Source organism: Acartia tonsa, chromosome 14 (assembly GCF_053477335.1).
Source record: "Acartia tonsa isolate MP-2025a chromosome 14, ASM5347733v1, whole genome shotgun sequence".
NCBI classification, from domain to species: Eukaryota; Metazoa; Arthropoda; class Copepoda; order Calanoida; family Acartiidae; genus Acartia; species Acartia tonsa.
In genome coordinates, this window is record NC_137273.1 from 36,630,969 (window position 1) to 36,648,626 (window position 17,658).

The following is a 17,658-nucleotide window of genomic DNA, read 5'->3' on the forward strand; positions in this document are numbered from 1 at the left end:
GCATCTGGTGTTAATCTTATGATTGTACATTTTTATATTCGTAGAAAGCTGGATATAATACGATGCTAAACATAGTTTTTTCGTATGGATGAGAACCGGTTCCTATCCACCGGATTCGAATGAATACGAGAAAGTCCTTTAGCCTGCAATACAAAATAATAAGTTTTTATCTAATTCGGGGAAAGGTGAATTTTTCATTTATTCGTATATTCCCACCCTCTCTCTTAAATAATGGGGACAATTATTATACTGGTCCCCAAAGTTTTATAGAACTAACATTAGCTTAAAAACGTTGAGGCCTCATTAAAAATATTGATTAGGTTTAACTTCAGTTTTCAAACTTTTCTACCAACAATCTTAATTCACAGAAAGAGGTAATTTTGTTTATTACAATTAAGGGTGTACATCAAATTATCATCAATTGTCTTACCTCTTTAAATTCCTCCTAACAATAAATATTAGTATTGGGACTTAAAAACTTTGGAATAATCCCCTAAAACCACCTAAAAACACCTGAAAAAAGTTTTTTTTTTACAAAAGTTAATTATCAAATAAACACAGAATTATCATTAATAAAAATTTATTTTTAACACAAATATCCAAAAATACTAGAATAAACAAACTTTTCGGGGGGGGGGGGGGGGTAAAGTATTGGAAAAACCCAACAAGAATTTGCGTATTCAAAGGGTCAAAATGCGTATGACCCCTTGCGTCCAATTTTGGCGTATAAGCCTTATTTGGTGACGCACAATAATTTCAGAATTTTGTACAGTGCAGTGTTAGAATTGTAGTATTGGTTTCGAAGCCTTAAATTATGATAGAAAGCGTAGCAACTCTATTGCAGTTTAAACACAGGAATTTAAAGGGAAAAGACAATGGCCGATAAATTTATCTACATCCATAATTACGATACACAATATTACCCCTTTTGTAGATTGAAATTAGTGTTTTAAACGTTTGAACAAAAATGTAATGAGCCAAACAATCAAAATTAATCAAGTCCCCAAAGTTGTTAAGCCAAAGAATAACAAAGGTTATTATAAAACTTTGGGGACTAGTGTAATAAACATGAAAATTAATTATGATTGAATCATCCTATAATTTTAATTCTGCACACAAAATGGAAATAATCGTGGACAATCGCTTTTTAGTATATTTAGCTTGGCTAACGTTAAACAACGAATGCCGTTCATCAAAAAATGCCGAATTTTATTTATATATGATGTACAGTATTTTAGTATCGCAGCTACTCTATGCTTCGTGTAGGTCCTTCTGTTCGTCTGTCAGTAACTTTAATAAGACTAGCTTAAAACGATTTCTGATACAATTACCATAAGATAAAAATGGCATAAAACCTGCCTATTTCCAAAACTTAGAAAAAAAATAACAAGTATTTTGTAAAGCCGTCTCAAAAGAAAACTATTTATGCACCAAGCTACAGTATTATCTTTAAAAAATGTAAGGTATCAGCTTTTTATGGTTGCGCTAACAGATCTATAGTATAGATGTATATACAGACAACTACCTCCCTTCATTTTTCAAAGACCTCTTTCGTCTGCTTCTAAATTATTTTCTTCTATTTGGCTGTATTGATATAAGCGATATCATTGGTTGATTTTCAATGACCCAATAGGAAAGTTGCACAAGACGGTTGTGATTAGGAGATACAGTTATTTAACCCTTTCTCCCTCTAGTGTTTTACTCTAATGTTGCGCTACTTATAAAATAAATTTTCTAGAATGTATGGACATTTGTTGGCTAACATTAAGCAACGTGAATCTTTAGGTGTCCTATACCTTCCGCTAAAGTGTCATAAATTCAAAGGGACAGGTACCCAAAGTTTTTAAGTACTCACACATACAAACAGACATCCTATTACTTTATTTTGAGGATATCATGGATGTTACTTATTAATTTTAAACATTATTTTGAAATAGTTTCAAGAATCAAATAAAAAGGTTTTGATAAAATTGTTCTTTTCATTATTGGATTTGCTATGAAATGACAGAAAAAAATCGTCTAATTTCCTCAAAATTTTAGCTACTCTTAAACTAAATTTATAAGCTAACAACAAATAGAGTTATGAAGTTTATTTTGTATTGTCAATAAATCATTAAATATGATATAACTCGCCCAATAAATATGGTCCATGAAAATTATAATTTCTCAAATACGAATCATCAAAAAGTAATTTGTTCCTATTTTCGAGTATATATGACAATGTCAGAAATAATATTTATTAATCGCATCGTATTATAGACAGCTTTCCGCGGATATTGCAATGAGAAATTATCCAGTTTTGTAAGCCCCGAGGGGCTAAATGTCCGGGCTAACAAAACAAGTATAAGTTTTATTCAAATAAGAGGAAAATTGTCTATTTTACAATGCTATACATGATTTTTTAGTATGTCTGAGAACCAGGTTGAATCCAGCGGATATTAACTGGTTTCGAAGCCATACTGGAATAGTTATTTCTCTCATCGTATTAAAACGGCTTTCCGCGGATATAGAATGTACAATTATGAGATTAAAACTAGTTTTTTTAGCCCCGAGGTGCCGAAGGCACTGGCTAAAAAAACTGGTTTTAAACTTATGATTGTACATTTTTATATTCGTAGAAAGCTGGATATAATACGATGCTAGACATAGTTTTTTTCGTATGGATGAGAACCGGTTCCTATCGAATGAATACGATAAAATCTTTATCCCTGTATATATTGTACAGGCACACTTAAACACCAAAGTTTAAAGTCAGGGAGGAAGGGAACATTGGGCTGTTTATTACACTAGTCCCCAAAGTCTTATAATAATGTTTTCTTATTCGTTGGCATAAAAACCTTGGGGACTTTGGATTGGTTGGGTCATTTAGTTTAGTATCCAAACGTATCAACCAAACATTGGAACCTACAGAAAGGGCAATTTTGTGTAGCATCATTAATGGATGTACATCAATTTATCAATCATTATCTTATCCCTATAGATCCCTGATTTAAAGTACATAGGAGAGGAGAGGGGGGGGGGGTGGATGATTAAATAAATAGTTATCCATATTCCAACTAATATGCCTGTTTTTTTTTACCAAGGGAGTTTCTAAAAAACAGCAATTTTATCAGTCGTTGATGTTAAATGTGTACTTAATGATATAATTAAGTTTTCTTTGACTCTGCTGTATTTAAACTTACAAAGATGATAAATTCACTACAATTTTTTAGAAATATATTTCGGTGAACATGGCACCCTCTTCAGTCTAATGCAGTTTGCTGGATGTTATGTATAGAGTAATCAAATTGGTTGGTTGTCTAATAGTTAAATCGGATCATTTTCTTACTATTTTTGACTAAATAATAATATTAGCTGTAATGTATAAACATTTGTTAGGGGGCTTATTTTGTAGACTGACCCTATGATGGAGTACATTTAAAACAACAATTTTTTTTTTAAATTTAAAAAAAAAATAATAACTTTTTTGCTTACAAAACTAAATTTTCCGTTGGAAAGAAACTGGTTTTGAACCAATTCTAATGATGTCAATCGCCAAGAAGAATGTTGTGTCTACACTTTGCAACCAAAAAAATGTATGTATCTTAGGGTAATTTTAGTTATCCTCATATAGGAAATGTACCTTTGCCCTTAAAATCACAGTATTAGAATCATTACAAACGCTAAAGTTTGGGCTTATCTTTGTAATTTTTGAGGTTTAAGTTGAAAAGATTCAGTCATATTATAAAAACACTTTTGACCTACGAGTTTGACCCTTAATACAAACGCGCAACGTATTCGTTGTAGTTTATGTACATATGCGGTGGCAGATATCTTGTAGTGCGAAAATGTACGCAATTTTCAAAAGTATATGGGCAAAAAAGTTATAAAATAAAGACTTAAATACTTAAATTAATGTATGGTTATACTTTTAAAATCTCTGTATTTTTGAAGCAGGAGGAAAAAGTCATATGTAAACACTTTTACTGTACAAAATCAGGTTGAAGTTTATGTACATATGAGGTGGCAGCTACCTTGTAGCCCAGGATCATACGAAAATTAAAAAGAATAATTTTTTGTTAGAACAAATAAGTACTAAAAGCCTTAAATCGTGAAAATCATGATTTTAAGTATTTTTAAGAAACCTTTTTGATAGTATTACTAAAACTCTAGAAAAATCCATATATAATAATAATACAGTACAAAATTAGGCACTGAATTTGCCTGTCATCGTTATAATGCTATAACCAGCTAAGTAAGGAATTTACAGAGAGAAAGAGAGAGAGAGAGAGAGAGAGAGAGAGAGTGGACAGTTGACTATAAATAAAACTCCCCCAAAAAAACTGTACAAACTAATTTCTGCCATAGGTAGCTTATATAGCTGTTACGGATTGATTAAGCTTTATTTGGTAGCGAAGCTACTCTATAAACAATGCCCGTGTATCATTTAATCTTACATCTAGCTTTGTAACTGTTCAAGGACATTTTTGACCTTTTTTACTTCCTATTATCCTGTTATATAAAGCAGTAATAGTTTTTGTCTAAAGCTAAAGATCTCAATAACTACTGAAGCGATTGGGTAATATCTTTTATATAAGCTTTTGAGAGGTACAGTGGTGGTTTTAGGCTATTTTACGCATTATTTTGGTAAAGTTTTAGGCTATTTTTCTAGCCGTTAGTTATTCATATATTAGTTAATTCATGATAGTTAAAGTGAGTTATAAAATGGCTATATTTTTTATACATTTATTCATGGAATTTCACAGTAAGGTTAGTAAATAGAATAAAGCTAATATAAAAAGCTACCTACCCTTTCATTTATGGAATTAAAACTCCAAAGGATCTTACGGGAGAAGACAATAAATTGATGTTCACCCCAAATTTTGATTTACAAAATTACCCCTTATGTTAATTTAAAATATTTGCAAAAAAGATAGAACACGGTTAGTAAATTAATAACGACATTTAATTAAAGTCCCCAAAGTCAGGTCAAATAATGGACTGTAGGTAGAATATCCTGGCGTGCATAAAGGTATTGGCTACAGCAATAACTTTTTAACGTTGCTAATAAATGCTAAATGGATAATTTTAGCGTATGATGCAAATCGTTCCCCAAAAACCGCCAAAACTAAAACAATTATTAATTAAGGAATTTATAGTCAAAAATAAGTCAGCCGCGATCACTTTTATTAAATTTTATATGATGGGCTTAAATTCAGGCCGATAGATTGATGTAAATCCCCAATGTTAATACATCAATTTACCCCTTCTGTAGATTACAATTAGTGGTTGAAACATTTGGACTCTTAACTTAACCAGTTACTCAAAATTCATTAAAAGTCTCAAAAATTGTAATGCCAACGAATAAGAAAACGTTGTTATAAAACTTTGGGGACTAGTGTAATAAACAGCACATTGTCCCCTCCCTCTCTCTGTCATAAATTTTTATATCTATTATATTGATGATATGTAATTTTGACTGTATTGTATAAATATTTATTTTAGCTAGTATATGATGCAATGAAGACTAATTATGTCAATATAAAACTACATAAAATTTTATTAAACACTAGCGGCTACGCTCCTAAAGGAATCTAGGGACACTAAAAGTGGGGACATATGTCGACCCCGTCCATTTTCATTTAAGTTCTAAAAATATTAAGGTGGGAAGGTTTTTCCCCAAAAAAATAGATATAAACCTTTCCTGGACCTATAGGAAGCTTCACTGTAAAGGAGAACCATATTGGTTTAACTTCAGACAAAAAAAAACATACTACCTTATAAAATAGGATGTACAATTTTGTTCATAATTAGCGCAGCAATGTTATTTTAGATAGGCAATAATTACAGTTAATTTTAAGTGTCTTATAATAGATACCTCGTACGGGCAAGACTGCTGTCTATGACACTCTAACGTCAGGTCCAACAACCAAGGATAACTAAGGGGAAACAAATGTCTCTTTTTACGTCCAAACAACCAAAAGATAACCAACTCTATGATTACATGGCCTTTTTTTTAGTTCTAATTGTGCATGGTAATGAGTTGCGACTGTTTTGTGCCAAGGCATTCCCCTATTCTAACTATAAGGTCGTGCACCTGACATAGCAGCAGTAGGAGACATTTTTTAATGTCTTAAGTTATATACCCGGTGTTAAGCTGAGATTCGAACCTATTCTCTACAGGAAGAATTGTTTTGAAATTAGTATGAAGTAAAATAGTTATATATTATTGCACTACATGATTTAGCTTTTAGCTGATTTGATAATTTGGTAGAAACGCAAAAACATATTTGCTGTGTAAAATTAATGAACAGTTAGAGAATTATTTTTATTTGAATTAAAGCTTCTCTAAAAGTAATTCGCTGAAATCGAATTTAGAAAAGATGATTCATAGGACAATAAGGAATAATGAACAGCAAAATATCAGTACTATGATTAATGATGTTAGTCTGCCTGACTTGTTTAGCTTAACCCATTAGTGCCGAGCGCCACTTTTATGGACCGATCGAGCTGAAAATTTCAGGGAAGCTTTGTTATGGTAAAAACGGAATTCCAATTTTTTTGTTTTGCTCTAGTGGCGTGCACAGGAAAGTTGCAATAAAACCCGGTTCGGCGCGAGTAAAGAAACCGTTCGGCATAGGTAACCGTTTTTGGTGTTTTTTGGTGCTTTCCCCCGGCATTCAAGCCCGGTTTTGTCCTAAATACCCGGTTATTTGGCCCAAAAAATTAAAAATTTAATTTTTGAACGTCCAAAGTGAGTTGTAGAGTAGCTAATACTACGATACGATCCGTAATTGTAAACTACATAACCTCATGTAATTGATAGAGCTACAAGTAAGATACAAAACGATTTATATTACATTTAAGGTTTTGGCTATAGGTACCACCCCTTTTCGGGCAATAAAACTTATTTTATACCGGCAAACGGAAGTAAGCAAAACTGCCTGCTCTAGGGGGAAATGAAAACCAGGGTAGTAGAGGGGGGATTCATGCTGAGAATGATGCAATCAAGAAACTTGGAACCGGTTTATTTGGGATTTTTTGTAACCGGGCGATAAAAGCCGGCTCGTCACTAATGGGTTAATCATGTTTATCGTTTTTCAAAACAAAATCTCGATATTGACAGTGTACATACTGCTGCTATGTCAGGCGCAAGACATAAATAGATCGAGTAGGGGTAATGCATTGGCCCGAAACAGGCGCAACTCCTAACAATGCACAGTTAGGACTTCCAGACAAAGTTCATGCAATAAAAGGGTTGGTTGTCTGAAGGTCGTTTGATCATATAATCATGAACATCATATAGCAAGATTTTATTCTAGCAAGACAAGACTTATATAAAGCTTACCTCTAGTTCCGACCCAGAAATCAGCTTTCCTATCCCCAGTATACACAAAGTCCTGCAGTTTCAAAAGTCCGGCCTCGGTCAGGTACACCCGCCCTTCGGCATCATTCCTTCCAGCTTCTACATAGATAGATTAATAGATAGTTAGATAGATAGATAGGTAGATAGATATATAAATAGATAGATAGATAGATAGATAGATAGATAGATAGATAGATAGATAGATAGATAGATAGATAGATAGATAGATAGATAGATAGATAGATAGATAGATAGATAGATAGATAGATAGATAGATAGATAGATAGATAGATAGATAGATAGATAGATAGATAGATAGATAGATAGATAGATAGATAGATAGATAGATAGATAGATAGATAGATAGATAGATAAATAGATAGATAGATAGATAGATAGATAGATAGATAGATAGATAGATAGATAGATAGATAGATAGATAGATAGATAGATAGATAGATAGATAGATAGATAGATAGATAGATAGATAGATAGATAGATAGATAGATAGATAGATAGATAGATAGATAGATAGATAGATAGATAGATAGATAGATAGATAGATAGATAGATAGATAGATAGATAGATAGATAGATAGATAGATAGATAGATAGATAGATAGATAGATAGATAGATAGATATATAGATAGATAGATAGATAGATAGATAGATAGATAGATTGATAGATTGATAGAGAGACAGAGAAATAGGGTTAGATAGATAGAGAGATAGATAAATATAGTTAGATGGATAGATAGTTGATGTAATAAATGAATAGATAGATACAGACCTACAGCTGTTAATTCTCCCAAGTATTCATCGGTCAGACTAGGCTCTGTTGTCGTCGTAAAATCTAAACAATATCATTAAAAAAAGATTAGTTTATATTAAAACTTATGCCTTTTTCAAATAGAAGATTAAAAAGAATTGTTAGATAGATTGACTAATAGATTGATAGTTAGATTTATAGATAGATTTACCTTTGAACGACTAGAAACTTACAATGTAAAAAAAATTTAAATCACACTAAAAACTGTTTGGAGACCACTGTTTTGGTGGTCTCAAGGGCCATGTTGAGAAGGAGTTTATAGTACCTAATAAAAGATGATGTAACACAATACAAATGTCCAATGAGAGGCAAGTATACATTGTAATTGACCCATTGTAAAATGTATACTGGTCTATCATTGGTCATTTGTATTGTATGAAGTAATTTATTATCAGGCACTATAAGCTGCTTCCATATTAATAATGGGAAACCATAAATTAAAATACATTAATTAGAGAAAGTATTAAAACTGAGAAGTCAATCCATCTAAAGCTCTAACCGTACTTTGTTTTAGAAAGAAAACATCTGCAAATTACTAATCTTAGGCTTTCCCAAAGTTTTTGAAAATGGTAAAACCGACGTTTACAAAATATACACGTACGTTCTGTTACTTTAGCATGTAGTAGTAGCAAATTTGTTTAATGTCTAGGGATAAACATACACATATACATACACATACACACACACACACACACACACACACACACACACACACACACACACACACACATACACCACACACACACACACACACACACACACAAATACACACACACACATCTTATTACTTTAGGATATTACAAAGTCTGCAAAATTACAGGTTAATACTGTTTTGTACCCCAAAAAATGATTGTGATTTTGAAAATTTCAGAGACTGTGACAAAAATTTGCATTGTTTTATGGTTCAATGCAGAAAATATTGCAAGTTGTGTGGACAAGTAGATAGATAGATAGATACACCAGGAATATAGACAATTGCAAATATAATTCAATTTCGTACATATAGGTAGCTTCGACAAAATTGACAAAGCTGTACAATAGGGTAACACTTAGAGACTATAAAGAAAAAAAGAAGGTCAGAGAATATAATAGGAATATTTTGTTTAAAGTGGTAATTTTTTTTAATAAGGGACGAAGCAGTGCAGTAAAATAGCCTAAAACTAGCCCTATTTGAAGCTTGCAAAATATGGAGAATTCAATTGGTTTAGTGGTTTAGTAATATCTTAACTGACACACAAAAAAAAACCTAATTACTTTATATACACAACCCCCCCCCCCCCTCCAACCCACACACACACACTTACACACAATAATTACACCCATTTACTTATAACTTTAACCATGCATATTTGCAAATTTTAGAGTGCGCTTTCAAAACAATGAAGTGTCAACTATTTGAATTTTTAGTCAGCGAAGGTGTTCTTCAATTATGCATCTACAGAAATTTTTTAGTGTTTTTTTTTGCCTCTTAATGTAATGATAAAAAGTATTCTTATTAGTGATTTGTAAAGCGATCTATAGGGAATAGACGATCGACGATGAATTAAGATCCATTCCCATTCCCCATTGATAATAAACAACAAGGATGACAACATCCATAAGTAGCGAAGCTCAAAAATTATGGATGGATATCCGGAGAAAATAAACTATGTTGCAGTTTCATAAAAAAAAACATTAAACTAAAAAATCACGAAACCTAGTAAGATTTATAACTTGAAAATCTAAGAATCGAACTAGCACCTCAACCAATAAGCAAATCTTAATGAAACTTTGTGGGGATGTGTAAATTGTTAACTTATATAATTCCTATAAATATCAGCCGTCTATCTTGATTAGTAGTAAAGAAAATCATAAAAACTTAAAAATCTAGGAATCGAACAAGCACCCCAACCAATAAGCAAATATTGATCAAACTTGATAAAAGCATACAGAATATGAAAGTATTCAATCCCTCTAAATTTCAGCCGTCTATCTTGAACAGGAGTTGAGAAAATCATAAAAACTTAAAAATGTAGGATTCGATCTAGCACCTCAACCAATTAACGAATCTTAATGAAACTTGGTAAAAATATGAAGAATGGTAACAAATTTAAGCCCTGAAAATTTCAGCTCTCTATCTTTTATAGGAACCGAGAAAATCACGTTTCCCCCTTTCTGTCTCAGACGGACGGACGGACATTTCGAATTATAGAGTAGCTTCGCTATTAATAATAACGGGAGGGAGGGGACATTAGATTATAAATTATACTGGTACCCAAAATTAAAAAAACTTATTCTTTGGCTGAAAATCTTGAGGTACTTGATTGGCTGATATGGGTGTAGAATGTATCATCATCCATTGTCTTATCCCTTAAGATACCTGAGTTGAGTATTTTAATTTGTCTATCTATTTTTTGTTGGCACGGAAGTTTGAGATGAAACTATAATCATATGGTTGGTCATTATCAGGGTTCTTAAGATGGATGATAAATTAATGTACTTAAACAACGATTTTAAACAAAATTTAGATTAAAACAGTTGGTTGAAAAGTTTGGACACTACTAACTAAAATTGACCAATCAAAATTTAATAAAAGTCCGCAAAATCAATGCATAAGAAAACTTTGGGAACTTCCCCTCCCTCCCTGGATTAAATCATAATCATATGGTTGGTCATTATCAGGGTTCTTAAGGGATAAGACAATAAATGATAAGTTGATGAACATCCCCAATGATGTTACACAAAGTAACCTCTTATGTATATTACAATTATTGGTTAAAAATTTTGTACATTACTTTGTTACTGACCAATCATAATTCAATGAAAGCATCCATAATTTTTTAAGCCAACAAATAATATATGTGTTTATAAAACTTTGGGTACCCAGTACCCGTGTAATTTACAGTCCAATGTCCCCTCTCCCCCTGGTCATTATAATCAAGGCATAAAATTAAACACCTAATAAAAATGTATAGTTATACTGAGGCGACGTGGTTCGCCCATAGCATCTAGGGACTTTCAATTTTAAAACTTTTCGTGTAACTAATTTTCTTTTTATCAATTTAACCATCTATTAATATATCTTTCTACTTTGTATTATAGAAAGGGAGGAGTTGATATTGTACTGTAAATTATCATAGTACCCAAAGTTTTATAATCTCACTCTTTAGCTTAAACTAAAATAAGCGCTTGATTAGTAGGTTTAAACTTTCAATGTACAAAAGTATAAAACAACAATTCTTATTATTGAATACATAATTTTGTTCATTCTCATTGGGGTTGTACATCAATTTAGCGTCCATTGTCTTATCCCTCAAGATTCCTTATATAGATGTTTACTCAAGAGAGGTCTAGATAAAAAAAAGTTTTTGTTTTTTTAGATAAAATATTTGCCAGACAAAATTAAATTACATTTCGGCATTTGCAAAGAAAATTTTTAATAATGAAAAATGTAAAAAAGAACAAGGAGTATCACTTTCCGCTAAATTCAAAATGATTATTATTAGGACGAAATATATTGTTTAGGATAACTTATTCATTTAAATACTAGAAATAAGTGTTTGGCCGGATATCCGGCCGGATACCGGATATTAAAACTATCTGGATACCAAATATCCGGGTGATTTATAATGCAGGATATCTGGTAATTTGCCGGATATACGGCGTTGGCCAGATATCTGGCCGAATACGGTATATCCGGCATTAGAATCAGAAGGATATCCGGTATCTGGCAAAAAAGTATCACGCCCAACCCTACTAGAAATACTATATAGGAAAACAACAACGAAAATTTCAGGCGATTTCCCTCCAATTCATTTTTAAGATAATAAGGGAGGTGGGACCGGGGGTGCTCGATAGGCAATTTGAGGGAAAGCACCAAATTTCACTTTTTTCTTTCTCTCTCAACATATCATTGTCAAAGTTTGTTACATGTGAAATCAAAAGTTCAGCCCCCAATATGGAAGCGCCATACATTTTAGTAGCGAAGCTACTCTATAATTAGGAAAAGTCTGTACGAGCATGTTTCTCATTTTAGTAGCGACGTTACTCTATAACTAAGATAGGTCTGAACGTCAAAGTTTGTAATATGTCAGATCAAAAGTTCAATCTTAATATGGAATCGTTATACTTTTAGTAGCGTAGCAACTCTTTCAATAACATATTTTTGTAGCGAAGCTATGCTATAAATAAGATAGGTATGTAAGTTAAAGTTTCTAATTTGTAAGTTATAAAAGTTATATACCTTCCATAAACCTATAAGAAGCTTCACTGTAATGGAGAAACTTATCGGTTCAGTGGATAGAGAGATCCTTATATAGATATACAGAGATATATACTTTTATTGACTATTTTCATAAAAATTATGATTGCTATTCTCTAATAAAAGCGTATTTTTGTGTTAAAATATTTTTTTCCGCAATTTTTTTACAAAATTATCCTTGTTAGATATCCTAACACGGTACTCAAAGTTTAAAAATAAATCAACGTTGCATATGACATGTGTAAGTTTGAAAAGAAATTTAGAGTAACATCCTTTTATGTCTTTTGGGACCATCAACCTCCCTACCCCCCCAAATTTTTTAGCACAAACCCTCCGGGGACATCCTAGCCTTACATTTTAAAAAGGAATTCGTTTGAAAATCGTATTTAATTATGTAGACATTGGATATTAAAGTGCCAAAAAGTTAAGTTAAGGGGTAAATGTTCCTAGTGATGGGAATCTTAACAAGATATGATATGTTAAATGGACATATGGACTTTCAAGTAACGATTAAAGAGTTACTAAGCCTTATAAGCTATCCATAATGTACGGACAAACTGTCCCAAATTTAGAAAAGCTTCACTTTAAAATGTACATTAAATACCTGGAATGCTGAAAATAGGACAGGTATAGACAGGACAATCCATGTATTCTGAGCTCTGGCCAGGACAGCCACTTCCATCTTTGCTTCCACTTTGTACCACTCTAGATAGATAGATAGATTAGATTAGATAAATCCATGTATTCTGAGCTCTGACCAAGACACCCACTTCCATCCTTGCTTCCACTCTGTACCACTCTAGATAGAGAGATAGATTAGATTAGATAAATATCTTTGTAGATAGATAGATAGATAAGTTGTTTTAAATGAACTTTTATAATGAAGTAACGGCCTAGTTATTGACAAATTAGTTTAAAAAGTTCCTTTCAAATAGGTAAAAATTGGCAATGTCTAAAAATTATACATATAAATAAATATAAGTACTTGATATGTTTATTGTGAATATATCGTTTTATAAACATTTGTCCAAGGACAGAAAAATGTATAAAAAAACATAAATTTAAGTACATTATGAATGATTATAAACAAAAATATCCCTTTCTGTAGATTACAATTAATTGGTCAAGTTAGGAGACTTGTAGTTTAGAACCGATCAATTAAATCAATAACAGTTTTTTATCAATGCAATGAGATAACGTTGCAATAAAACTTTAGGTACTAGTGTAATTTAAAGTCCAATGTCCCCTTTCTTCTGGAAATCCGCGAAAAATTAAAAGTTTTACCTGTATCGCCTTCTGGTACCGCCCTCCCCACAGGTAACAGAGCAGGGTGACCAGTTAGACCACTCCCCCCACGTACAGATGCCTGGGGACGAACCTGAAATTGAAAATAAATTGTTAAAATTTGGTTCTAATAAAATAACTACTGAACTGATTTAGTTCTCCATTTAATAGAAGCTTCACAAATGTCTCGGGATAATTTTAGGCTATTTGATTATTAAATTAAAGGCTTGTAATGGTTTTAGCCTACTTTTCGGCTTTCCCTGCCCATTTGAATACATTTATACTAGCCGCTAAATAAGTCAAAAAGCAAAAAAAATTGTAGATTTCATTTTTTTGTTTATTAAACTAAATAACATAGTCATGATGCCACTAAAATAACGCTGTTTCGATAATATGTAAGTCATTACAACTTTTATTTTATGTCGAAATGAACCATTGTAACTACATGTCTATATAATGCTACAAATTTTAAATGTTACTTTTTATTTCAGTATGCATTTCACTGTCCCTTGATTTGCAAGAAAATCCTTCGAAAATTTCATCAGTAGCTTTCATAAAAGAAAAACGATTGCTTCTGAAAATTTTGCAACAATGATGATTTTTCAAAATCCTTTAATTTACGGATGGTTCAACAATGAGCTCCCCCCCCCCTCCCTCTTTTTTTAATGATAAAATAATTAAACATAATGGAATGCATTAAAAGTGTGTGTGAAAAATAAAAAAATAAATAGAAAGATTGAAAAAAGATATAAAGAAAAAATATGGGAAGATATAAGAAGAATAGGAGAAAGATTAAGAAAATATGCGTTACTGGAGTACAGACAGACTTACAGAAACGATTACTTATAGAGTAGCCTCAATACGTCAATTTATTGTAATGAGGTAGGGGGGGTATTGTGTCCCTCTCGGGTCGATTAAATGGTTGCTTTCCGATGATTTAATTCTCAAAATCAAAACAAAACTGATTTAGAAATGTTCTGATAAAACATCAAATTCTCGATTCTCGAAACGAACATTTCATTAACTTAAATTGTAGATACTTCAATATCATGTAGTTGAAGGAAAGTTGTCGTTTTTTTTATGGTTAATGTCATCCTTGTTTTATTCAACACTAGCGGATACGCCCCTAGAGGCCTCTTGGGGAACTTGAGGAGTGGGGAGTTAAATTGGATAACCCAATTTCTTATTTTAGATTTTTTTAAAAATGGGAGGGTATATTTTCTTGGGGCGATAACTCTTGGGAGGGTGGTTGTACCCTCCACTAAAATAGTTATAATCCTTCCCAGGACCTATGAGAAGCTACCCTGTAAAGGAGAACCAAATCGGTTCAGCTGTTAGCAAGATCCTTCGGTAGAAACAAAAAAACATACGGACATCATGTTACTTTATTATACGGATTTATTAAGATACAATATTGATCTGAAAACTTCAGTAGCCTTGCAAAAATACCCTCCTCATGATAGGATAAAATATTTTTCTTTGAAATTTGATAAAAAAAAACGCTGGTATGCCCTTTTTTCTTGACCCTAAAATAGTTGAAATATTTTCTTGAGAAGGAGGGGGTATTTAAACAAGTTGATTAAATATACAGAAACGACAAAAAAGTTAAAATTCTATCTATAAATTTTACTTTGTTTTAGGATTAGAGTAAAACACTAGAGTGAGAAAGAGTTAAGTAACTATATCTCCCCATCGCAATCGTCTTGTGCAACCTTTCTATTGGGTCACTGAAAATCAACCAATGCAATGGTGCCAAGTTGCAGAAATAATTCAGAAGCAGACAAAAAAGGTATTTAAAATGAAGGGAGGTAGTTGTCTGTATATACATCTATAAGACAATGACTGATCAATTGATTTACATCTCCCTGTGATATTAAACAAAATGATTTCTCCTTTGATTAAAGATTTGGTTGAAAAGTTTAAACACTGCTATCATTATCAAGATTTAACTAAAGTACCCAAAGTTTTTAAGCCAACAACAGCATATTCATAAAACTTTGGATACCAATTTTATTTACAGGCACCGGTCCCATCCATCCTGTGGTAGCTGAATATTTTGGGGGATACTTATTCGGGTCTATGCAGGGAGGGAGGGAACATTGCACTGTAAATTATACTAGTACCCAAAGTTTTATAGATATAATCTAACATTCGCTGGCCCAAAAACTTTGAGTACTTTATTAAATCTTGATAGCTTGCTTTAAATTCAATGTTTATAATTTAAAGAAGAGGTAATTTTGTTTATCATCATTGGGGATATAAATAAATTGTCCATCCATTGTCTTATCCCTTAAGATCTCTGTGTCTTTTATTTATTTAAACCATAATAAATTCTTTAATGTTACAAAATTGACCAAAAACGTTGGGGTAATTTAAGCTGTGGGGAAAATTTACACCCAATTAAAAGGTCAAGTAAACCAGAGATCTAAAGGGATAAGACAATAGCTGATGAATTGATGTACTAAGTACATACTCATTAATGATACACAAAATTATCTTTTCTGTAGATTAAAATTTGAATCAACCAATCAAAATTCCCTGAACCTTTAAGTAATAAACACTTATTGTCCCCTATTATTTTTTCAAGAGAAGCTCTTAAAAATGACGTCATACAATATAAATGACCAATTATAGGTAAAACATAAACTAAATTTCCAATGGCAGGCCACTATATATTGTAATTGACCAATGATGGGCCAGTATAGGCATTAGAAAAAGCTTCTTCCAAGATTTAAAAAAATAAGTGTTTGGCCGTAATTGTCCATAGCTCTAAATATTTATTTAGGAATGTTTTAACCATCCTATCAATTTTAAACCATGTAGAAGTTTGCTGTAATAATTAATTATAATTAATCTTGAACAGAATGTATATTATTTTTATATTGTATTTTAAATGGTGATTCATAGAACGATTAGAAATTTTCCCTATAATTACGTCTGAAAAAAGAGTCTCATTTACAAAAAAATAATATTAAAAATATTTTTATGTTGTGTTATGGTATGATTTATGATAACAATCTAAGTTAATATGAATAGTAATAAATTTTGGCGCTAGGTGGTGTTCTTGTAAAGATATTGAAAAGTTGAATTTAAATAGCAAAACTACTCCATGATTTTTGAGTTGTCCTTCAGTCGTTGTGTGATTTATTTATTTAAATAAAATAAATTGTTTCTACTAGGTTGCACCATTGCAGGACTGTAAATTTATACTGAGCTGGATCTTTAAATCATTTCAATGGTGAGCCAAATCTGGGTGCGCCGAATCTCAGCCAATCACAGCGCGGCATTTCGTAAAATGCTGTGCACTCATTGGTGGAAAGTTGGCTCACCCCGATTTGGCGCACCATTGAAATGATTTAAAGAACCAGCTCTGTTTTCCAACCACATTCTTTAAATTATTGGTTTTAAAACTATGGGGACTTTTTTTTATTGTGATTGAGTTGTACAAATGAGCAGTGTCCAAGCTTTTCACCAATATTATTAATCTACAGGTATCTGAGATGGGGTACTTTTGTTCAATCTAATTGGGGAATAACACAGAGAGAGGGGACAATGGGCTGAGACCCCAAAATTTTATAAAAACGTTTTCTTATCCGTTGGCAAACCAACTTTAGGGACTTTTCATGCAATTTGATTCGTTGATTTATTTAATTGAGTGTCCATACGTTTTAACCATTAATTGTAATCTACAGAAGGAGTAATTTTGTGTATTGACATTGGGGATGTACATCAATCAGTCGGCCATTGTCTTATCCCTTTAGGTCCCAGAGTCCATTTTCCTTTAGCGGTTATGTAAAACTACTATTTAAAATCTTTGCTATACATATTATACGTAAAACTAGTAGTAGATGGAAAAATAGATAAAATATTACTACATAGGATTTATTTTCCAGTATGGCTTCGAAACCGATTAATACCTGGTGGATTAGAACCGGTCATCAGCCATACTGAAAAATCAT

The 17,658-nt window shown here is 32.0% G+C and overlaps 1 protein-coding gene across 1 annotated transcript in view; it reads right to left on the minus strand.

Annotated features, from left to right (window-relative positions):
- The window catches only part of LOC145305449 (uncharacterized), a 183,625-nt gene that overhangs the window by 23,377 nt on the left and 142,590 nt on the right, over nt 1–17,658 (minus strand). The window contains exons 6-9 of the mRNA XM_080147066.1: nt 13,700–13,793; nt 13,020–13,120; nt 8,137–8,199; nt 7,328–7,444 (exon numbers count right to left, since the gene is read on the minus strand). Coding sequence (XP_080003192.1) covers nt 7,328–7,444; nt 8,137–8,199; nt 13,020–13,120; nt 13,700–13,793 — 375 coding nt within the window. The remainder of the gene's footprint in view (nt 1–7,327; nt 7,445–8,136; nt 8,200–13,019; nt 13,121–13,699; nt 13,794–17,658) is intronic.